Genomic DNA, 24,807 nt, shown 5'->3' on the forward strand with positions numbered 1-24,807 from the left:
GGGTGGGTTGTATGTTAATTTGATGTCTATTTTTGTGTGCATGTATGCATGCATGTGTTTGACTTGGTATGTTATATGTTAACTCAACTGTGAGTGTGTGGTGTGTGCATGTATGTGTGTATGTGCGTGAGTGTGTGCATGTATGTGTGTATGTGCATGTGTGTGTGTGTGTGTGTGTGTGTGTGTGTGTGTGTGTGTGTGTGTGTGTGTGTGTGTGTGTGTGTGTGTGTGTGTGTGTGTGTGTGTGTGTGTGTGTGTGTGTGTGTGTGTGTGTGCATGTGTGTGTGTGTGTGCATATGTGTGTGTGTGTGAGTGAGTTCGAGGAGGGTAACCCTGAGCCCATCTGCCCCTCTGTGGGATCTCTGTCCAGATGGTTGTTGGGTAACCTTTTTCCCGGGACAAGGCGCCCCGAGCACAGCCGGGATTTATCACTTCCAGATTTCACCAAACTCCGCAAAAAAAGAAAAAGCGAAAGAAAGAAAAACAAAAAAGAGCCTTCCTGTGTGTCTGTAGTAATGAATTAGGGGTTTAACCCCCCACCCACACACACACACCCCCACACACACACAGTTCACAGTCCACCCTGTAAATATCATGTCTCACACACTCTCTGTGGTTCTTTGAATATGCACCTGGGCTGAGGCCCATTCTTCACACAGTATCACAGGTGGCACTTTCCCAGCCACCTTGGGAAAGATTTGTGATTGCCATGAGGTTTGCCCTCATTTATAGTCCAACTCTGGATGAACTGCTAATGTAATGTACTAACATCACTTATATTCACAGATTAGATTAGATACGATTTGATTAGATTAAACTTTATTGTCATTGTGCAGAATACAAGTACAAAGACAACAAAATGCTCATATTGCCTATAATGTTACATATACATGTACATACAGTATATTATATTACATATATGAATATACTTTAAGTGACATAGTACTGCCAGTTGCTTTGGACCACAACAATAGCTATAGTATTTAAGGAAGAAGCCTCTGAATGTTGTCATGCATCTATACGCACACAGTCATTAGTGACCTCCTTTCAGTAAAGCTGTAATCTTAAGGAAATGGGGACAATAGTCCATTAGACAACAGCCCGAGCCCTGCACGCACTCTTGCAGAGGGCATGGGATCTGTGTTACGTCATCGCACTGCCACATGCCATCTTTCTACGAGGAACTTAAATGTGTCAGCGCGTTGAGCCAGATTTCGATTGCTTTTGAAGTGCAGTCACGCTGCACAGAGAGGCAGAGGATCGTACACCTGCTGTCATGACAGACACACACTACAACTCTACCGATGACTCTGAAGGTGACATTCACTGTGTTGCTGAAGATAGCCGTGCCTTATCCTCATGTGTGGGTGTGTCTCTCTCTGTGTGTGTGTGTGTGTGTGTGTGTGTGTGTGTGTGTGTGTGTTTCAGGTGGCTGTCTGGACTGCCAGGGGAACACCCAGGGCCAGAACTGTGAGGAATGTGTGCCTGGCTTCTACCGGCGTCCCGGGGAGGGGCTGAGGCACGCCTGCTATCCCTGCCCCTGCTCCAACCTCACCTCTTCTGGAACCTGCCATGTCGGTGAGTGGTTTCAGTGTGTGTGTGTGTGTGTTTGTGTGTGTGTGTGTGTGTGTGTGTGTGTGTGTGTGTGTGTGTGTGTGTGTGTGAGGAGCTGAGGCACGCCTGCTATCCCTGCCCCTGCTCCAACCTCACCTCTTCTGGAAGCTGCCATGTCGGTGAGTGGTGTCAGTGTGTGTGTGTGTGTGTTTGTGTGTGTGTGTGTGTGTGTGTGAGGAGCTGAGGCACGCCTGCTATCCCTGCCCCTGCTCCAACCTCACCTCTTCTGGAAGCTGCCATGTCGGTGAGTGGTATCAGTGTGTGTGTGTGTGTGTGTGTGTGTGTGTGTGTGTGTGTGTGTGTGTGTGTGTGTGTGTGTGTGTGTGTGTGTGTGTGTGTGTGTGTGTGTGTGTGTGTGTGTGTGTTAGAGTGTTTGTGTGAGGGGATGAAGCACACCTGCCTGCCCTGCTCACTTCTTCTGGAAGCTGCCATGTCATGGACAGGGATTCAGTTTTTCTAAATCTCCCTCCATTTTAGTGGAATTACAACATGACAACATATGATAATCAAATATGAATTGAAAGCAGAGAAACAGAGACACAGACACAGACACAGACACCTCCCTATGCTCAGCCTGCCTCCCACTGTGAATTAGGATCCTTGAGGGAGGCACATCTAAGCATTCTGAACCAGGACTTTTACACATGCTCTCCATCGACACATTGCTGCGGTCTAATACTTAAGGGTTGCCCAAACAAACAGCATGCATGGGCTGAGAAGGAATGTGTGTGTGTGGGTGTGGGCGTGTGTGTGCACATGCGCGTCCGTGTTTGTGTGTGTGTGTGTGTGTGTGTTTGTGTGTGTTTGTGTGTGTGTATGTGTGTGTGTGTGTGTGTGTGTGTGTGTGTGTGTGTGTGTGTGTGTGTGTGTGTGTGTATGAGCATCTGTATTCCCTCTCTATCTGCCGTTGCTTGTAGCTGCCCAGCAACAGCGGTTATGGGCAGAAGTGTGGCTGAGGCGGTCCTGTCCAGTCTGTGTGCCCTGTGTGTGTGTGTGTGTGTGTGTGTGTGTGTGTGTGTGTGTGTGTGTGTGTGTGTGTGTGTGTGTGTGTGTGTGTGTGTGTGTGTGTGAGTGTGTGTGTGTGTGTGTGTGTGTGTGTGTGTGTATGCCCTGCCCGCCCGCCCATGTGTTGACTGAGGTGTCCTCAGGAGCTTATCTGCGTCGCGGCGACTACCCACGGAAACAGCTGTGACCCTAGATTCTCACGAGCCCGTACTACAGTTTGATGCCAAGGACCAGGCAGCCTTTGGGTACCAGAGTGTGTGTTGCTCTGTACCACTGCACGTCTACACATCAGGGCTGAGGATGCTCCTACTGAGATGGAATGCTGGAGTAGAGTTAAGGGGCATTCTACGGTGGCCCTGAAGTGCAAAACACAACACAAATAAGACAACACAACACAAATAAGACAACACAACACAAAAAGAGAAAACACAACACAAAAAGAGACAACACAACACAAAAAGAGAAAACACGGCCCCGAAGTGCACAACACAACGGCAAATCACACAACACAACACAAAAAGAGACAACACAACACAAAAAGAGACAACACAACACAAAAAGAGAAAACACAACGGCAAATCACACAACACAACACAAAAAGAGAAAACACAACGGCAAATCACACAACACAACACAAAAAGAGACAACACAACACAAATAAGACAACACAACACAATTAGAGAAACCTCGGCCCCGAAGTGCACAACACAACGGCAAATCACACAACACAACACAAAAAGAGACAACACAACACAATTAAGAGACAACACGGAATACCTTCGGGCCACATGAATCGTCGCTGGGACACGTACAGGCCTACAGCCCGCAGAAAATAGCATGCTGGGTCTTCACATGTCCATAAGAACCCACAGTAATGGAATATCCACGTTGTGTTTTATTCATAATATGTTTGGTGTAGGCCTATAATCCAACTCATACAAAAGCAACAAGTTCGAAACAAATCATCAGAAATCAGGAAGTAAAACAGCTTGTAACTCTGTCACCGTTCTAGATACCGTCATATACCATATATGGTAATTTTTGTGAGATCCCCTAGTTACCGTGGTAGCTACCACACATCAGAGCGATGGCTTTGCCCCACATGTCTTTCTGCGACGAGATATTCAAAACCGGAGGAGATCGGGCAAGAGAGCTGTCAAACAGGCTCCCTAGCTTTGAATGACGACAGCACTAGTCAGCCACATGCCTCGTTATTGAAAACCGGATAATGTTGAAGCCAAGGGGTAGACGATTTCAGTGATATGCGACTTTACTTTATAAACCCTAGTAAAGTCCTCGTAACATTCATTAAAAGATTTAAAGAGACATGCAGGCTGAAATAATTCGAAGATTTAATGGTGCATAGGCTACTGACAATAAAACTCTTACACAAGAACCCCTTTGAGTAGAAGCATAATATTGGTGTCAAAATAAAGCTAACATTCTGGAGATTTTTGGGGAGCCTGATTGACAGCTCTCTTGCCCAATCTCCTCCGGTTTTGAATATCTCGTCGCAGAAAGACATGTGGGGCAAAGCCATCGTTCTGATGTGTGGTAGCTACCACGGTAACTAGGGGAATTCACAAAAATTACCATATATGGTATATGACGGTATCTAGAACGGTGACAGAGTTACAAGCTGTTTTACTTCCTGATTTCTGATGATTTGTTTCGAACTTGTTGCTTTTGTATGAGTTGGATTATACACCAAACATATTATGAATAAAACAACGTGGATATTCCATTACTGTGGGTTCTTATGGACATGTGAAGACCCAGCATGCTATTTTCTGCGGGCTGTAGGCCTGTACGTGTCCCAGCGACGATTCATGTGGCCCGAAGGTATTCCGTGTTGTCTCTTAATTGTGTTGTGTGATTTGCCGTTGTGTTGTGCACTTCGGGGCCGAGGTTTCTCTAATTGTGTTGTGTTGTCTTATTTGTGTTGTGTTGTCTCTTTTTGTGTTGTGTTGTGTGATTTGCCGTTGTGTTTTCTCTTTTTGTGTTGTGTTGTGTGATTTGCCGTTGTGTTTTCTCTTTTTGTGTTGTGTTGTCTCTTTTTGTGTTGTGTTGTCTCTTTTTGTGTTGTGTTGTGTGATTTGCCGTTGTGTTGTGCACTTCGGGGCCGTGTTTTCTCTTTTTGTGTTGTGTTGTCTCTTTTTGTGTTGTGTTTTCTCTTTTTGTGTTGTGTTGTCTTATTTGTGTTGTGTTGTCTTATTTGTGTTGTGTTTTGCACTTCAGGGCCACCGTAGCATTCACACCAAGAACGATAACGATAGCGATAACGATAACGATAACGATAACGATAACGATAACGATAACGATAACGATAACAATAACAATAACGATAAATATAGCCATAACGATAAAAATGTCCACACTGACCAGCGATGAGGAAGGTCTCTCCTCGTGTTAATGAATGTGATGGCTAAAATGTGATGGGTTCTGATTGACTGTTAACTTTGTATCGTTCTCAAAATCAGATCAATCAGATCACGTTGCCTTCCTTCAAAAACCATGAACAGATGCTTTGCCTTTTTGTGGAGCTATGGTGGACAGGCAGGGGAGATGGTAGTTTGATTTGGAGAGATGTTAGTGGGGTATGTTTTTCTGGCAGTTCTTTTCATTTTTATTTTTGTGAGTATTTTGGCAAGTCATAGCAGCCATGTTATTTTCACAGACCATATGCACTGTTGATTACTGAGAGAATGTGTGGAGAATAATCTGCCCAAAGTAAACAATAAGAAAATAACATGTAATGGAGCCTTTCTTCAAAGGTTAGACTGAAGATGTTGACAAAGAGGGAGCAGGACTTCAGAGCCGTCAGGGAATCTCTTTTTCTGTTTGAGAGCACGGTAGCTATGGCAACAGCATCCGCCCAGCGTCCAGGGCTTCTGAATGCCCCAGAGGACGACCCCCCCCTCCCCCCGCCCCCTCTGCCCCCTCCCACACTCCCTGCTAGTCCTATCAGACCCCTGGCCTGTGATGGTGTTATTGCTTACACCTGGAGCCCAGCACGATTACCCTACACATCCTTTTAATCCCATCCTAAAGAACAGCTTCCAGTTCGAAAAAGCAAAAACCTCACGGCAGGAATCCAAGTGCGTACAGTCGCGTTAGCCACAATACAGTCAAGTAGCCGTGCTTCCACAACTGACTGACCCTGAAGATGTTTATCGCGAACATGTGATGAAAGGCATCTTTTGACAGATGCCTGACGATGAAGGTGTGATAGGCAGGGAGAGGGAGGGAGATGCTGCCGATGACCTGCAGCAGAGATGCGCTGAGATTGTGCAATGGAAGCCATGTGTTGAACACTAACATTCAACATGCACATCTTGGCGGAAAAAATAGAATAAACAGTGAGTGTGTTTATGCTGTCTGCTCTGCCATGCAGCAGTCATTTTAGAGGCCGGATTAATGTCTGTTATCTCTCAATGCAGGTCAGTCGCTCTGTGTTTGAGTGTGTGTGTGTGTGTGTGTGTGTGTGTGTGTGTGTGTGTGTGTGTATGTGTGTGTGTGTAAGAGCAGTCATTCTGCACTCCATGGTCTCTATCCCAGGCATAAATATTTTAGATCTCTTCTAAGCGTGCGTGTGTGTGTGTGTGTGTATGTGTGTGTGTGTGTGTGTGTTTGTGAACACTTAAACTCATCTCTTGAGACTTGAGCACATTCTTCCGCCTCCGTGACTTGTGAAATGAACCCCGGGGCGCTCAGCTCTCCACTGCCCTCAGTTTCATTTGCCCAGGAACACTCATGCATGCATGCACACACACACACACACACACACACACACACACACACACACACACACACACGTACAGTATAGACACGTATACACACACGCACACACGCACACACATACACACACACACACACACACACACACACACACACACACATACAGTATACAAACACACACTCACACACACTCGCACACACACCTGTTTACGACCCCCATATTCCTATTCGGAGCAAAGCAACGCTCCCCCTTTCATATGTGAGCTTGATTTTGTGGGGCTGTTTTGGGAACAACAGCTGGGCAGGCGTGGCCCGACTGGGGCCGTGTCTCTGTCAGGTCCATCAGGTCCATTCCAAAGGGGAGGCCCTGCCGCTCAGTCATCAGGTATCCCAGCCTGTATGGTCACTGATCCGATAGAGACTGCTGCCCCGGCCTCGTATGCTACTGCTGTTATGGTATTTAGCGCTGACTGTTTCATAAGTGACACAGCCAAAGAATTAGCCAAAAAATATATTTGAAGAGCAACAAGGATGAATAAAATCCGTATATGATATATTAATTAATAATAATAAAGATAATTAAATAACTTAAAACTATGATTATATTGTCTTCCGATGAATTGAATTCCGAAATTCAAATCCATGTTACAGTAGCTAATTCCCTACACTGCACTACACTACAATACAATACACAATGCACACAATTCTGGGCTTCTACCACATTTGCATTACATGTGTTCATTAGCAAACGCTGTTATCCAAAGCGATTTAGAAAATGAGAATGAACACTCAAGCTACATTTTAAAGGAGACCTTAGGTACTAGTACCAGAGGATGAGTGCGCTAGTCAAAGGTGAAGGAGGTAGAAGGAAATAGAAGGAGGTGAGACAGGAGGTGCATGGGAGGTGCGTTATAAGTGCGTGGGAAGTGCATGTCAGTTGTGTTTGGTTGTTAGATGTGCTAAGAGAACAGGTACTCTCAGAAGAGTTGGGTCTTTAAGAGCTTCTTGAAGATAGAGAGGAACACCCCTGGTGGCACTAGGCAGAGCTTACAGCGATACAGATGCAGATGATTTGCCGGTAACCAGTGACTATACCGATTATTTATATTTGTTTGTTTACTTTGTTTTTGCTGTTAAAAATACCCTTTATTGTTAAGGAAGCAAATATCATTATGGAAAGAAAGAAAATGAACCAAGTTACCACGGACAGAAGTGTTTTAGCCTTTTTTTTTTAAGCACTGTCGCTGAATGTGCCAGGCTGCACATAGCTTAACATTTAGCGAGGGCAGAACTGACGCTTATACACTCTATCTTATAAACATACTTATACTGTAAGCTTATAAACTATAACTTATAGACATTAGCCACTGCCATTGGTAAATTTGCCAATATGCTGATCCAGTCAACAAGGCAAATATCAGACGATACTGATGGTAGGCCAATATTCTGCATATTCGGTATCCCTACTACAATGACATCAACTGATTCATTGCTTGAGTATGGAAAAAAACATGAACTCATGTATTTAACAAACCATACTTATTATTATGACACTTTATGGTTTGTGTAAGTTTTGCTCTTTCCATCCATAATACCCAGGCTAACATTATTCAACGTCTAACAACCACTAAGTAACAGTAAGCGCCGAAGCGCTGAATGTTTTATTAATGGTAAGCACTGCATTTAATTAATGCACTGCACATTGACCGAGCATTAATGTAAAACTAGACGTTTCAGTACAAGAGCTCAGATATGAATGCGTACGAATGAGAGTGGCCTAGATTGCTAGTGCCTGACTTAGCTAGGGAGTACTTCTACGCGCAGAGACAGGATGACAATGACAGTGGCACATTTAGCTTCTTAGACTAGGGCAGTTTAATGCAGCAAAGCTTTCTTTAGGGCACAGACGTGAATAGCAATAGGCTGCTGCTCTCACTGAGTTTTTAGATCATGATTCATGCCTCGCACCACTTTAATGCAATTGGATAACACTCAGATCAGTGCGCACGCAGAAACCCATCCTAATTTGCCTTTAAAATAAACTGTAATTTTCCATAATTTACCCTGAAACCATGCAACAGCATTTAGTGTATTTGGCTTGGGAACTGCTGGGATACTCTTGTCCAAAGTTTAGTTGCCTTGTTAAGTGGTTATCAACCTGTTAATAACTAATACAAAAAGCTATGCAAAATGCAATGCATATTCCTTAAACTCTTGAGTTTGAGTTTCTTTAGGGTGAAGTTCAGAGGTGGAAAAGTCCAGCTTCAGAAAGTAAAAGTCCTACCACATATCTGTGCCAACCATTCACTTAAACCAGCTGATTCTAATTAGCGCAACTCCTCAGCCAGGAATAGAACAGCTAATTGGTGAGATCACCTGTGTTAAGTGCACAGGTATGTCCTGGTGGAGGTGCGCAGAGTGGTGGATTGAAAGTAGTTACAGAAAGATGATAAATAGCAGAGAGACAGGGCCCTAACTTGAATGATGGCCAGAGTGCAAAGTCTTAAGTCTAATTCAAGCTATTTTAATAACTAAGCCAAATCAATTAGCTAACTGAACACTATGGGCAAGACTTTAATCACTTAAACATAAGTCAGCTGAATGCGCACACATGCCACACACGAAAGCTCTGTAATTCAGACACGAGAACTTTGCTTGTTGATAGACTTGACACTTTGCCTGCCATTTAAATGACTGTCCACAGAGTTGGTAAAAGTATGACAGATACCTTGAATTAACCAGTGAAGATACTTTTAAGCCATGTCACCCCAAATGAAAACTGTCTGATCTATGATTTAGGCCACAACAAGCCAATCAGGTCAAAACAAATGCAGTTTACTGTTCCTCTTATTAAAGTCACAGGCCTCCAGGGCTTAGTCCTATCTGTAGTAAGGCTGTAGGCCAGTAGAACAGATAGATAATATAGATTTTAACCTCCCCCTGCCCCCGTCCACTCCCCCTGCCTAATGTGCTTCTGAGAGCAGCCCAGTGTGTACCATTGACCGTGTTAACCAAATTCCATCAGTGCATTTTAAACCAGTTCAGGCTGAGGTCAAAGGTCAGGGTTCGGGGTTAGGCAGAGCGGCCACTTAAAGGCGTCCTCAGAGACCGCTTCAAGCTCAGTTTAGAGGCCCTGCAGTGATGCGTTTGCGACTGTTGTTCTTTGCTGGTTTTGTTTAAAGCTAGCTTGTTGATGAAAACTCAACCAGGTGTGTTCGTTTGAACATTTTGTTTGTGTTTCAAGTAGACGAAAGTTACACCTGGAAAGAGATTGGTATTTGCATTTGTTGTAACATGGTTTAATGAGAAGAGGACTTTTGTCATATTGTCCCAGTAATATGGAATAAAGTCAATCGGTTTGATCCAATTACGTAATAGACAATTTAGGAAGCTTAAGGTCTACTACATGATAGCTCAACTCTATGTAATAAAGCGGACTCTGTCCACTAAGGCAGACAGTATGCCTTCAGGAAAGATTCCATGGCACAATGTCCGGTCTTAGTGGTGAGCACAGTCCTGGTCTAATAAAAGTGTGTGATAATACTTTTTTTTATTACATAACCCATGTTTAAACTGTTGACTCCAGCATAAGTATGTGTAACACACTAATGAATGATTGTGTAACAGCACTTTATTCCATCAGCCCAGAGCTCAGCCTTTCCCTATTCCCAACTCTAAGCACTCTGAGCCTCAGTTCTAGAACAACGCTGTTATTCTGGTATGCTCTAATAAAGTGTATGCCCAGGTGTCCTATACTTTTAAACCTGTCTGCCAGGCTGAGACAATTTAACGCCTTTGTGCTAAAGGTGCGCTCGTTGACAGTGAAATGAAATATCACATTAGTGCAGCGCCATCTAGTGGCTATGCTCAGAAGTGTGTGATTTGTCCACCTCTTGCTTGCAGTGTAGTTGCATGGTGGATGTGAAAATGCTGTCTTATGAGTTTTTCCCTCTCAGAGTTCCAACATGACACAACGTTTAGTGATTAATTGAAGTGTCTGCAAACATATTTGCTGCATATTCATTGATGTTGTTTTGAGTAAATGTTGCTGTGTGTGTGTGTGTGTGTGTGTGTGTGTTCCTTCAGACTCTGCTGGGCAGACGGTGTGCGACAAGTGTAAGGCCGGATTTGGCGGCAGCACCTGTGACGTCTGCCGCGATGGCTACTACCGCTCGGGAGGGGTTTGCGTTCGCTGCGAGTGCAACGGAAATGCTGATGCCCGCTCCGCGCCACGCCTTTGCCACCCTGACACTGGACACTGCCTGAGCTGTGCCAACAACACAGCTGGGCAGCACTGCGAACTCTGTGCCCCCGGCTACGATGGCAATGCCCGCACACACAACTGCACTCTCAGGGGTAAGGGTGACGATGCACACTATGACTATGATGCACACTATGACGATTGTTGCTGGACAACCAACATAACATTGTCAGTGCTGATTCAGCCACAAAACATCCTTATCAGCAAATTTATTTACAGCTGAAATTAGTCAGCATTAGTGCCAATTTATTTATAGGTCGTTGACCTCAGTCTAGATATTGTGACATCATGGGTGGAGCTACTGGTGCGTTCGTGAGCAACTGGGAAGTGGGAGGGAGGGGGTGGTGCATGTCACACCTGAACTGTGAACTTCCCAGTTTGAAGTTGGGGCTTTGGGAGAGCTCACATGAGAATGTTTTGATGTCGCTCAACATAGAACGCTCGCACTTTGGAAGTGGAATTTAGATGTGGGAACCTTCCCACTTCCCAGCCGCATGAATGTACTATATTCAGACTTTTCCCTGAAAGATTACATGAGCGCTGTACTGTGTGATTCTAGGTTTCAGGATGCATTCGGTCAAATCCTCAACTCAATGCTCTAAACCAGTGGTCCTCAGTGGGGTCTGCACAGTAATTTAACTGTGATGTATCATGAAAGGGTCCATGTACTCTTTTTCAGCATTCAACTACACCAGTGGGTACTTTTTTCAGCATTTAACCACACCATAGTGGGTCGGGTCCTGTACTCTTTTTCAGCATTTAACACAGTCCCCTCAAAGCTGACCTCCAAATTGCTCGACCTCTGCTTGTGCCCTTCCCAATGCCAGTGGAGCCTCAATTTTCTGTCCGACAGGCAGACCACAGGTGGTGTGTGTGGGCTACCACGTGTCGTCACGAGCTCGTGAACCTGGCGAATTGGTGTGGAGAGAATAGCCTGGAGCTGAACGCTTCCAAGACCAACAAGCTCATAGTGGATTTCTCCAGGATGCCGCAGAGGAGCTTTCTCCCCTTATGTGTAGATGGGGCCCCGATGGAGAGGGTGGAGAGCTCGACGAATACCTCGCCGTCCACATCTCCCAGGACCTGTCATGGTCCAACCATATCAACACCCTGGTAAAAAAGGCCAACCAGCATCTTTACCATCTCAGACAGCTGAGGGACTTCAAGTTCCCCACCCACCCCCCACGGGAACTGTTATACTCATAAGTCCCTTTCCCACATAACTTCTAGAAGTTACCCAGACATATTTACCCGGGTGGAGGCACGACACGGACGTTTCCCACATGCGCTTTATGTCCGAGTGATATACGGGTAATTGTGTTCACACTAGACCCGAGTAGGAGCCGCGAGGGGTGGGGCAATGTCAGCTTGTGCAGGGGGAGGGAGATGACGCTAAATAAATGCGTTGTTGTGCTGTGTTGCCTGGATGGTGCGAACTTACATCAGATCCAAAACATCATGAAACAACAGAAGTAGTTAGCTCGCTAGTCAGCGGGAGCTAGCATAGAGGGAAAAATAGCTAACGCCAGGACCACTAGGCTATAAACAAAGCTCTACTTCAGCCCTCTCTGGTATAAACATCCAACATAACAAATTAATAGAAAATAATGACACACCTGGACAATATGAACAGCACACAGAGGTCTGAGGCTCCTTCCCAACTCCAACAATGCTAGCAAATAACAGCGACGTTAACTATTAGCTGTTAATTGCTAACCACTGTAATAAACAGCTAGTTGCAAGCTAATCGACAACACTTCAAGCTATTCACGTTTGCAAGGATAATCCTGCCTGTCCTGCAACAAACACAACAACGTGATTGCAGTTTAAATTTTTATTGTACGTACACAACAAAATGTCACTGCTTTCTGTACTCCGGTGTTCTCGTCTGTGTTCATACTCGTAGGGCAATGTTTATCGTTACCATGGCAATTTGTACTTTCTGCCTCGCGCTGCAAGCAGGCTGCAAGGGCGCATTTCTGTACGTCATCGGTACGCCCCCCATCTCTACCCAGAACTGTGCCGGCTGCGTTCCCACCTAAGCGCACCCGGGTAACATCTAGAAGTAGTACTAGGGGGCTAGTAGGGTGAGTTCCGGGTAAGAAAATACCCGAGTTTTGCGTTCCCACATACAGCCACCCGTTTGATATCCGTTTGACATCCGGATGTCTCGCTCTGGTGGGAAAGGGACTATACTGTAGAGAGAATCCTGAGTGGGAGCATCATCACTTTGGGCAGCCATGGCTTACTGGTTAGGGCTTTGAGCTGGTAACCGAAGGGCTGTCGGTTCGACCCCCCGACAAAAATAAGGGAAAATGTGTGTCGGGGGAGTGTTTGAGCACAACTTTCCCACGCCCATATCCACGGCTGGAGTGCCCTTGAGCAAGGCACCTACTGTAACCCCTCACTGCTCCCACGAGCGCCGTTGTTGAGCAGGCAGTTCACTGCTCCGGGTTAGTGTGTGTTTCACTTTCACTCCAATTGGGATAAATGCAGAAATCGTATTTCCCTCACAGGATCAAAAGAGTATACTCGGATGGGGAACACCACACCACCATTTGTATACTCGGATGGGGAACACCACCGAGCGGGCCCTCTCAGCTGAGTGGGCCATAAGGACCACCTTCCCAATCTGTAGGACATCTATGTCAAGCGCTACAGATTAAGAGCCAGGACCCCAGCCCTAGCCACAGACTGTTTTCCCTGCTGCCCAGTGCCAACCCTTGCACTTTGTGGAACACACTGCCACAACAAGTGTTTCACAGGTCGCTTGCCCTTTTACTACAGTATGTGTGGGAATTAATTATGAATGTATGTGGTTTTATGTGACTATAGAGCTCGACAGTACCGCCCCCTCCTCCGAGAGAGCTTACGTTCGGGATGTAAATTTCTCATTCATTTCTCCCATTGACGTCTGGAAAAATCTGTATGTAAAGAGTTTTAGACAATGCCTTAGGCTAACCAGCTATGCCGTGACAACATAGATCGTATTTTAAATTACGTTCTAAAGACTACTATCCCGTGATGCTTTGCAAACGTACACACATTTCGAACATTTGCAGCCTCACGATAGTTTAACATGGCTCCATATTCATCCGAGAAAAGAAGATGATTACTTTCTACCGTTTCCATTGAGTAAATTCAACCTTCAAGATGAGAAAAACGTTCTTTTTCGGATGGCCACACATCGGTTCTGACAGCCCTGCAGCCATTTTAAGTTTTGAAGTTCCAGCGAGACGACAGGCGCGGGAAAAGTAGAACGGTTTTCTTTGGGATTACCATGGCAACGGCGATCTCTACCAATCAAAGGCTCTGCTTTCACCAGTTTTAAAGGTTAGGATGTTGAGAAGTGTAGTACTCTCTCGTTATTTTTTTATTTTTTTTCTCAAAACAAGATTGATGCCCCATTAACTTTTGGCATCTATATGAGCAGGTACAATCGCTTAGTCACACCGTAGCTGGTTTTTAGTCTACCATGGACGGTTACGATGTTATGGCTTATTCTCCAGTTGTCAAGGGAGAAATTGTATTGGAATCTTCCATCCGTAACGGGAGCTGGGCGGGACTGCCGAGCTCTATTGTCTATGTGGGTTATTGTAAATTGGGTCTCTAACTGTCACATAACTGGACAGGTACCTACTGTGCGCATTTCATTACTGGTTATACCTGTATAATTCGGTATGTGACAAATATAAACTCGAATCCAAGTTAACCTGGCCCGGATGGGCTGAAGGGAGGCGTCTTAAGGCGTGTGCACCCAAGCTAGCTGCTGTGATGACACAACTTTTCTAGCTGTTCCTTGATAGCTTTGTACCCAAGGCATGGAAGGAAACTACCATCATACCTGTACCCAAACAACCCGATGTCAAAGTGATGAATGATTTCAGACTTCACCTGTGACGATTGCCTCCATCTTCTGCCAAAGCATGGAGAGATGGTAAATGGACTCCCAAGTGCTTTACATTATCATGCCTCACATTCACCCATTCACACACCGATGGTGCAGGCTGCCATGCAAGGCACCAACCTGCTCATCGGGAGCGCTGGGGGTAGGTGTCTTGCTCAAGGACACTTTGACAGGGTCAGGACAACATCCTTCTGGTCCTGGACGACTCCTCTACCTCCTGAGCCACTGCCACCACCTTGACTCTCCCAACTCCTGTTTCAGGATCTGATTTGCATTCAATACAGTGAACATCAACACTCTTCTGCACTGACTCCAACAGCTACAAGTTAACCCAACCAGTGTTGCCAGATTGGGTTGACTGATTTCCGCCCAATCACCCCACCGTCTTCACCAAAAAAACGCCTAATGACGTTTTTCTCATAGAGAACCATTGAACTCAAAATGTTATTTGCCCGCCTACAGCTTATTTCCCCGCCGAACGATGTAAAAAGATGCCCAATTGGGCGGGCACCCTCCCATTCTGGCAACACTGAACCCAACTCTGAAACTGGATTAAGGAGTTTTTAAAGGACAGACCATAGCATGTGAGGGTAAATGGGTTGAAGTCCACCAACACTATTTTAAACACCGAGGTGCCTCAGGGCCGACTTCCTGTCCACTTATAAGCAGTATGTCAACACGATGACACTTTGGTTCAAGAAAAGCTCACTGGAACTTAACATCATCAAGACCAAGGAACTGTGTTGCTATAGTGACTGTTTGCTTGTTTGATTGCTTGATATTCCTCATCCACTCTCCACACCTCTGAGACTGGAAGGGAAAGTAGCGGAACAGGTTGAACATTTCAAGTACTTTGGTACTTTGATTGACCACTGTCTTAACTTTTACCATGCTTGTTGACAAAACGTACAGGTACAGAAAGGCCCAACAGCGCATGTGGCTTAAAGGATTTGAAGTGAGACAGGACATTCTATCCATATAGTATACCAGTCACTCATAGAGTCTGTCATTGCTTTCAACATCACATCTTGGTACAGCTTCCTAAATGCAAGAGAAAGCTGACTAGGATAGCCAGACACGCCTTTAAGATCATAGGAATTCCACAAAAACCGCCATCTGATCTTTATAGAATAGAATATATACTTTTTTGATCCCGTGAGGGAAATTCAGTTCTCTGCATTTAACCCAATTAGTGAACACCAGCGGCGCTCGGGGAGCAGTGAGGGGTTAGGTGCCTTGCTCAAGGGCACTTCAGCCGTGGACTGGTCGGGGATCGAACTGGCAACCCTCAGGTTACAAGCCCGATGCCCTAACCAGTAGGCCACGGCTGCCCAAATATAGACAAGCAGTGGAAAGAAAATCTTAATCATTCAGGATGTCTCCCACCCCCTCCACCAACACTTTGAGCTATTACCATTAGGGAGAAGGTTCAGTGCCCCCGGCTAGTAAGTCATTATACAACATAATGGAACACACACGCCCAACAGTGGTGCTGGACACAGGTCAAATAAGTATCAAAGTCATTGGAAAAGGACAAATTGCTTGGGCTCAGAAAAATGACGTACTAGGTAGTAACAAATGTAAAGTTTTTAGGACCAATAGCGGGTATGTGAACTCTATCCTTGTTGTGTGTAACTGTGTGTGTGTGTGTGTGTGTGTGTGTGTGTGTGTGTGTGTGTGTGTGTGTGTTCAGAATATACCTACGCAGTTGGGATAGCATGCAGTTCGGATAGCATGTGGTGGCTTGAAAAGTTTAGGGTTCAATTTCTGGTTAACACTGTTGTACCCTTGAGCAAGGCACCAAATTGCTCCGGGGAGAATGTGATATAGATGAATTAGATTAGATTAGATTCAGTTTTACTGTCATTGGGCAGAGTACAATGATTATAACGATAATACCAATATAATACAACATATCAATGACTTACGTTACTTTGGAGGAAATCGTTTGCTAAATGAATTAATGTAGATGTAGCCACACCATCAAAGAATACTGGAAATTGTTCCAGTGGCATGGAATACAAATGGTAATGAGGAAATTATTGATCATTAGGTGGTCGTTGAAAAATGCTCACTGTCATTGCTCTAGATCCTGCAGGTTCATGAGCATCCATATTAATATGGCTAAAAAAGGAGGTCCTTAATGTATGACATGTACTCATTATAAAAGCCTAATAATCTTTTTTGACCAATTTACCTGGACCATAATGATTATGAATAAATAAAAATCTCTCAATACTACAAAATGTTGTTGTATGTTGTCGCTGTGGTTTCAGGTCTCACATTTGAAAAATATAGATAATGCCAATATTGTTGTAGTTAGGCATAATGGCCTGAGGGGCCATTTAAAAAACACAGCCCCGCTGTCTAGACTTTTATTTCCAAATGCATTGCTGCCTTATCTCATTTCTCATTGAGCAATCATTGCTCACATACGTAAAGGAATTTGAAAAGTTCATGAATTGGTGAACCATTAAGGAATCTGTCAGGAGCCCTATAATGATCCCCCTCAGGCCGTTATGCCAAACTACGACAATATTGGCATTATTTATATTTTTCCAAGGAGAAACACACCCAAAGGTGTGCTGTGAGACAAGTCCTGAAACCACAGCAACAACATACAACAACATTTTGTAGTATTGAGACAAGCAGTGTGAGTTGTGACTCACCTCAATAAACACTTTTCACTTCCTTGTTCTTCCTGTGCCAGTCATTCAGACAACCCCGGGACCAAAACACGTCTTTCACATTGCGAAATCCCCTGAACCTGCTATTTCTTAAATGCTAATGTATCGTTTCTGAATGTGAAAGGGGCTATTGTGTGTCAAATCAGACAAAATCCAGTAATAAATGGTTGCTGCACTGCCTAAGATTTCTTGATCCTTGAGTCTGTATCACTAGTCTGCCCAAATTTTGTAGAGTGGAAGACAAACATGTTATCGGTTAGCCTAGAAGTCTAGACGCACCCTTAAAAATATATATTTTGCCTAGCGGGATGGTCTAGTGTCACACCGTTAAGGCCAATCTTGCGTCCGGCACCAAGTCAGTCGGTCCAATCAGAATGATGTATCTATGCACCGAGTCCTTGAGCCCGCCTTAGCACGGTGACGACAGAGCTGCGCTACAGCGAGATAGCAGAACAACCATAGAGAACAACGAAGCTGGATGAGGATAACGAAGTGCGCTTGTTTGAATCGGCTTTGTCATCGATTTTGGAAGAGTTAGACTTGCACTCAAGCACTCAAGTCATTCGTTTTAAAGAGGCTTCAGCTCTGAGAATGGTCCTACTCCAGACTATACATTTAATGCCTGTTCGTTTTATGGCCCTAGGTATGGGGAAAAAAGGGCAAAACTGGTGACATTGAGGGTCTTGCAAACTCATTTTTTTTTGTATCCACATGCCATCATTATTTTGTCTGCAAATACTTAGGGTTCAGATGCAAAAGCCTCTAAATCCACTTTTGTCAAAAATGAGATAATGATGGTGAGTGAATGCTCTTCACATATAGTGTAAGTTAATTCAATAAATTAGCTTCAAAGCTCACTAAATATCATTCTCTTCCTTGTCTGAAATATTGATTTGTAGGCGAAACCCTATAGGAGTCTGATACAAAATGCTCATTTAAAAGAAAAGTGGTCAGACGGATTTAGAGGCTTTTGCATCTGAACCCTTAGATATTTATAATATTTAAGGTCTCTGTAACAAATGCACATGAAAATAGTAGGATAAAACAAGGTCTAATTGCATGTTATGGTAATGTTCAAAGGACAAAAATGGTAGGCCATTGTAGGAACATGAAATTAATGAGAGAATATCTAATTGTATAGTAATTTTGTGTATAAAGTGCCAGCTGATAACTCTTTCGCTGTGTGACACGATTTTGCCTATTTTCACACGCACTCACGCTACACATCCATTTTCTCACGTAAAGCAAATTCCGAGCAATGTCCGACCTGCTTTTTGTCAGACATGTTTCCAATTCAATTCATCTTTGTGGTTCCGGTGTTATACGGTAACTGGCTTCCCGTGTCAACTTGCTTCCTTGATGACGTTCCACGATTGATGACGTTTCTTCGACAGATGTGGCACCTTGATTTGTCAACTTTCTGATATAAACGGGAGACGAACGAATACAAATATGCATGACATCTTTAAATGTCAAAATTGGTTGTAGTAGGCTCCGTGCACTGGATCATGAATATGCCATCGAAAAATTAATACCTAAATAAAGTAATTATAACTCCACGTGGGAGTCGAACCAGCAATAAACAAGGCTGCAAGATTGACAGGCTGTTGCTTATCTATTCACGCCACAAATACTCTTAGGTGATTTGTGACGTTTAGAGTAATTGACTTATACCAAAGTATATCATGATTGTAGCAAGTTAACACGCCTGATCATGTTATCTTGCTACCGAGTTATCTTGCTACCGTTGCCCAAGCCATTAACCCAAGCCATTTATCCTTTTAAGTAGAGAAATGAAGTAGGCTATTGTAAAACATCTACCAAATCCATGTTTACATGTCAGCAACGTTATCGTTAATACCCTATAAGCCTACGTGTTTACTGAGTTTTGACTATCCTTGTGCGTAAATGTTGCGTAAAATATGGAGACGTTAGACTTCTCCTGCCCATTGCATTTCAATGTCCGTGTTTCATGAACTGCATTCTTAAAAGGATAGTCTAGGCTGGACAAAAGGATACAAAATTAGACAAAATATTTTTATTTTAGCCTATTTATTTGCTGGCGTTCATGTGTCTCTGCTACCGACAGGTAGAGGTGGCCATAGCCTAGAAGTTACTGAAACGTTAAACGGTAAAACTTAACCATGATAACCAACTTAGAAGGCCTACGAAATCTTGCTCGGTAGCAAGATAACATGATCAGGCGTGTTAACTTGCTACAATCATAATATAAATGGAGGAATTCAAGTGCCCTACACGTCACAGTTATTCTACAGATGGTTCGTGGCGTCACTAGATGAGTGATAGACTGACAATTTTGCCGCCTAGTTTGTTGCTGGTTCGAATCTCACGTGGAGTTATGACTTTATTTAGGTAATAATTTTTCGATGGCATATTCATGATCCAGTGCACGTAGCCTACTACAACCAATTTTGACATTTAAAGATGTCATGCATATTTGTATTCGTTCGTCTCCCGTTTATATCAGAAAGTTGACAAATCAAGGTGCCACATCTGTCGAAGAAACGTCATCAATCGTGGAACGTCATCAAGGAAGCAAGTTGACACGGGAAGCCAGTTACCGTATAACACCGGCATCAAATTGCAACATCCTGAGAAGCACAGATGAGCTGTAGGCTAATGTCATCTGCACCCGCAGCTTTCAATAATCCACCCACCATCCAAAAACAATTTTTATTTTTTTTTTCCAACAATTGATATCCATACCCGCCCGCTACCTGTCATGCTTCATTATAATAACCTGTAGGCCTATAGGCTATGCCGACACGTCGCTACTAGTTGCTTGCCCTCATCGCCCATCAGTTGTGTTTTACCTTGGTTATGTCTTGATTGTGTGACCACCAGCAAAGTTACAACAAGCAAAACATAGCAAACTCTGTTCGTTCCAATTTGCTAACATAGGCCTATCTAGTATTTTTTACTTTTCTGTTCTGCTCTATGCAGCCCATAGAGGCCGAGCTTCAATAGGCAAATACACTGTGACCAAAACGGCAGGCCTGTCCTATAGAGGTCTGGAAGCCAACATTTTTACCTCTTCTTTAGAAAACAATTTCATTTGAATTATGGACTGCTTTTGAATGAAGTTTGATCGGACTTAAACTAGTACCTCATTTTTAGTTAATCCATTGTATTGCTTAAAAATTCATCTGTTTCAGCACTTTATTTGTTGCACTTTTGTTGCACTGTTTTGTTTGCTAGAACGTGTTTGAATAATGAAACATATTTCTCTCTAACTAATCTTGTGTCATTTTCTGGTTAGCATGTGATCTCCGCCTCCTCTTAGGCAGCGGCAAGCGTAAGGCAACGCTCAGACCATAATAATAAAGACCATAAACATTCTATCTTGTTCCTAAGTTCACTCTTTGTTGCTACGTCCTTAGACGAATCTGATTGGTTAAAATACCTAAACATTCCAAAACTAATTTTTAATGAACCGAGCGTTGCGATTCAAAGTTGAACCAAGTTCAACTTACAGTTTGCTCAACGCTAGCGTTACGCCAGCGTTGTCACCGTTCCGCTGCCGAACCATAGAGAACAATAGGAAACCTGCCGCTTGCCGCTGGCTAGTGTTAGGTTACGTTTCAGTCAAGAATTAGTTGAATAGCTACCATTGTTCTCAAAATGTCAATCAACCTGAGTCTGTATTTTCAGAAGGATATTGTGGTACACAGACAGTCATGGAGACGCAACAATAGCTTTCTGGTTGAATGTTCAGCTTAAGTCTAGAAGGCCCTACAAGTCATGATCAGATGAACATGAATCAGAGTAGTTCAGGTATTGCACATATTTTAGCATACCAACCAAAAATGCACTTGAATGCAGGATATCACATACTGTATACTTCATCCAAAATTTCCTGGGGATGGACTTTCAGCTATGTCTTTGCGTCACAGAATGTAATCAATGTTGCCATCTCCAGTAGGCTGCCCCATCAATGGCTTTGGGCCCCACAAACCACCATGGGTGCAACGCCAAATTAATTCCAATTCCCCGATATTTGAGCCACCAACGTGTGTGGCTGCGTGCTGGACAAAATTTTGGTCACCCCTGACAAAAACACACTCAAAGGTTTTTTGAAATGTTAAGATGATGTTTCATTCATACGTAAATACACTTGTACTGTACATTGTATTAGATTGTATACCTATGGGTTTTCATTCTTGGCCCTTACCTGGCAAAACAATGATTTTGATTATTTTATTTTTTTTATCTATGGTACAACATTGTACACTTTGTAGACTAAATGCCCATACACTGAGCTACTTTCACATATGACCATGGTCTGCACAAGAAGTGTTTGGAGTGTTGTACTTATTACTAGACTATATTACTTATGTCTCTGTGTGTGTGTGTGTGTGTGTGTGTGTGTGTGTGTGTGTGTGTGTATGTTTTGTTATCTCATGTCTTTTCAGCTCGAGTTCTTCTTGGCCCAGAGTTGACAACCAAACCCAACCCCCCAATTCCTGCTGCCGCCTCCAGCCCCCCACAGCCCAGCTCCAGCAAGGACCCAGCCCTGCCTCCTGCCTCCTCCACCACCACCACCACCACCAGAACCAGAACCACCACCATGGCCCAGGCCCTGCTCCCCAGCCCGGTGGCCCCGACCCGCAACTCCACAGCGGCCGCGCTCACCGTGGTCTCCTGGACGCAGTTCAACGTGGTGGTGCTGGCGGTCATCATCGCCGTGGTGGTGCTGCTCATGGGCTTCGTGGCCGGCGTCTACACGTACCGCGAGTACCGCAACCGCAAGCTCAACGCGCCCTTCTGGACCATCGAGCTCAAGGAGGACAACATCAGTTTCAGCAGTTACCATGACAGCATCCCCAACGCTGACCCGGCGGGCCTCCTGGAGGAGGACCCATGTCCAGTCGCGCCCAACGGCCAGCTTGCGCTCACCACCACCACCACCACCACACCCAACATGTACACAAAGGCATGAGGCTGCAACAAGCCGGAGATGGGCTGTACAGAAACCACCACTTCAACCTCCTCATCATTGAGAGAGAGAGAAAAAAAGAAATGAGAACCCGATGAAGAGACAAGAACTCAACTGATGGTCAATCAGCCTTGACGCTGAGAAAGGCTTTTGCTCAAAGCTAATGCTAGTTCTTCACAAGTGCTTCCATCTTTCGCGTGTACATGAGTGTGGGGACTGGGGACGAGAGACTTGGGAAGGGGCTTGCACCTGATTGGCCATTAAGTGTACATGTACACAGCCCAAGATGTAAAGGGAATGCTGGTGCTCAAGTGAGTTCCTCACTGTAATCACGTGCATAAGTAATATCTGCCCTGTCTGAGTCAATGTAGGAAATAAGGATTTAGATTGAAAGAAGATTGCTGGTCAAGGATCCAGAACATTTCCCCAAAAAAATAAATATAGACTGAACTGAAGTGCTCTCTACTTCAGTTGATGAAACATTTGCCTTCTCCTGATGCAAGTGATGTTTGATGACAATGCAGTGGATTTTTTGGAAAAGAAACCACTCCTGTCTGTGTGACAAAGCATAGTTCATGTAGAGGTTGGGACTCACGAGAATCATGATTCATCATTGACTCATCCGGTCCTTCCTATGTCATCAGAACATCCAGGAATAACTGAAAAGCTTCACCAACGTTGGTGAAATCAAGAAGCAGCTTCTGCTTTGAAACTTCTATTTATCAGGGGTCAGACCTTGTTTCCCAGATATTTCTAAATGTGTGCGCGTGGGTTGTGGGTGGATGCGTGGGGGGGGGCGTGGGTGGGTGGGAGTGGGGGGTGGCCGCTCTTTAAAAACAAGATCCTGTTCTCATATCTGCAATATGGGACGGGACTGTGAGTGGGATTGGGGTGAGGTACTCCCAGTGCAGACATAGAGACACCAAACACCAAAGCATGGCTTCTCCACCTCCTGATATGCACACACCCAGCTAGCAACCGGCTCAGGAACTGTTCTGGCCAGGATCTGGCCCATGTCCAATGCCCCCCCCCCCCCCCCCCCCCCCCCCCCAAAAAAAAAGAAAAGAAACCCTTCTAGTCCTTAAGAAGTATCGGCTGTGGGCAGTAGGCATGAATAGGTTCTTCTGCTCAGAATGGGCCTGGATACTACTGCACACATACTGTATGTGACCTGCACAGACAGCTAGAAACACAGGGGACACTGTGACCTATGTCCAGGAGCTTAGCTGTGTGCTGAGATGCATTCAGCAACGCTTGACTTGGCTTGGTACAGAGGCCATTCTTCCATATCGAATGACACTGAAGCTAGATCATCTGTTCTGAGGTAGTTACTGTCCTCAATTACTGCTTGTCCTATTTATTGTTTTTTAAACACCTTACTCACTCCTACTGTGAATTACAATGAATAGTACACTCAACAGTTTGTAGACTTGTGTTAATTTGCTTCCTGAATAGATTGTAATACAAAAACAAAAAACAGTTAATGTGTGCCCTTGAATCTGGAAAAGGTGGCTCGGATGATCACTACAATCACAAATATATGTGTATAACAAATCTAAGCTTATTCATCTAGCTGTAAAAGTGTGGGTTTTTAAACATTTGTGACACAAATTTTAAAGTAATTAAACTTTTATATGAATCTCAAGGGAAAAGGGTCCTTTGCTAGTTCCTGTGCTACCAGTTTAAATTGATTGATTTGATTTTGCGTGTTGGGAGATTGGAATATTGGTCCACACGTATCATGAAACTCATAGGTGCTTTCTGTTTGAAATGTGGTTAAATTTAACTTGACACAAGAGAGTTTCATTTGATCAAGAAGGCCTTTCCTTTTTAAATTCACTTAATTTGAAATGACACTTCATTCACTCATTTTGTTGTAAAGATGGTAACCTAAATATTACTTGCCATCGTTTCACAGACTTTTGATCACCCCATCAATACCATTTCTATTCAAATTGAGGCTGAACAAACCAGAAATGTATTCTATTTTTATTCTAGTCTATTTATTAAATCAGAATACACTGGTCTAGAAAAACACAACTAGAGAATACAGGATTCTGGAGTACAATGACCACATTTTTAACAATCTTTTTTCTAGCACGCAGCATAACGGAGCAAGACTCTGGTGCAGATATACGTTCTCAGTCAATTGCATTGCTCCAAGCCTCACACAGCCTTATAGGTGGTCCTCCTCAATCTCAGCCTTCATACATTGGTGTGATGTCATTGCCGCTTTCCTCCCTTTTTGTCGGAGCTCTACCTCACATAACTCGGGTAAGCACGTCTCTGATCACAGATGGAATACAATCATTTCCTGTGTATTAGCCGCATTGTGTATAAGCCGCAGCACAATGTTTTATTCAAGTTAAAAGAAACAAAATCATATTAATACCAATACATTATCTGCCCCCGTATTAAGCTCATAGCAGAAGACATTTTGCAAAATCAATGTATAAGCTGCGGCTAACAGTTGGGAAATTACGGTATCGGATCCAGGCCAGATCGAGATCTGCACTGGTATATTTGGGATCAAGGATCAGTGGCTGAAGGGTCATCATGTATCATGTTTTTTTAATTTGTTTATTTTGTTTGTTTGTTTGTTTGTCTGTTCTACTTAAAGATGGCTCCTGCTCCTTCG

At 44.1% G+C, this 24,807-nt stretch overlaps 1 protein-coding gene across 1 annotated transcript in view; it reads left to right on the forward strand.

Moving 5' to 3' along the window:
* Positions 1-22,929, forward strand: part of si:ch211-158d24.2 (multiple epidermal growth factor-like domains protein 9) — a 45,362-nt gene extending 22,433 nt beyond the window's left edge. The window contains exons 4-6 of the mRNA XM_062543979.1: positions 1,429-1,578; positions 10,444-10,713; positions 21,646-22,929. Of these exons, the coding sequence (XP_062399963.1) occupies positions 1,429-1,578; positions 10,444-10,713; positions 21,646-22,172 (947 nt within the window). The 3' untranslated portion in view covers positions 22,173-22,929. The remainder of the gene's footprint in view (positions 1-1,428; positions 1,579-10,443; positions 10,714-21,645) is intronic.
* The last annotated feature ends 1,878 nt before the right edge of the window (positions 22,930-24,807 follow it).

The sequence above is a fragment of the Sardina pilchardus genome, chromosome 8 (genome assembly GCF_963854185.1).
Source record: "Sardina pilchardus chromosome 8, fSarPil1.1, whole genome shotgun sequence".
NCBI lineage: Eukaryota > Metazoa > Chordata > Actinopteri > Clupeiformes > Clupeidae > Sardina > Sardina pilchardus.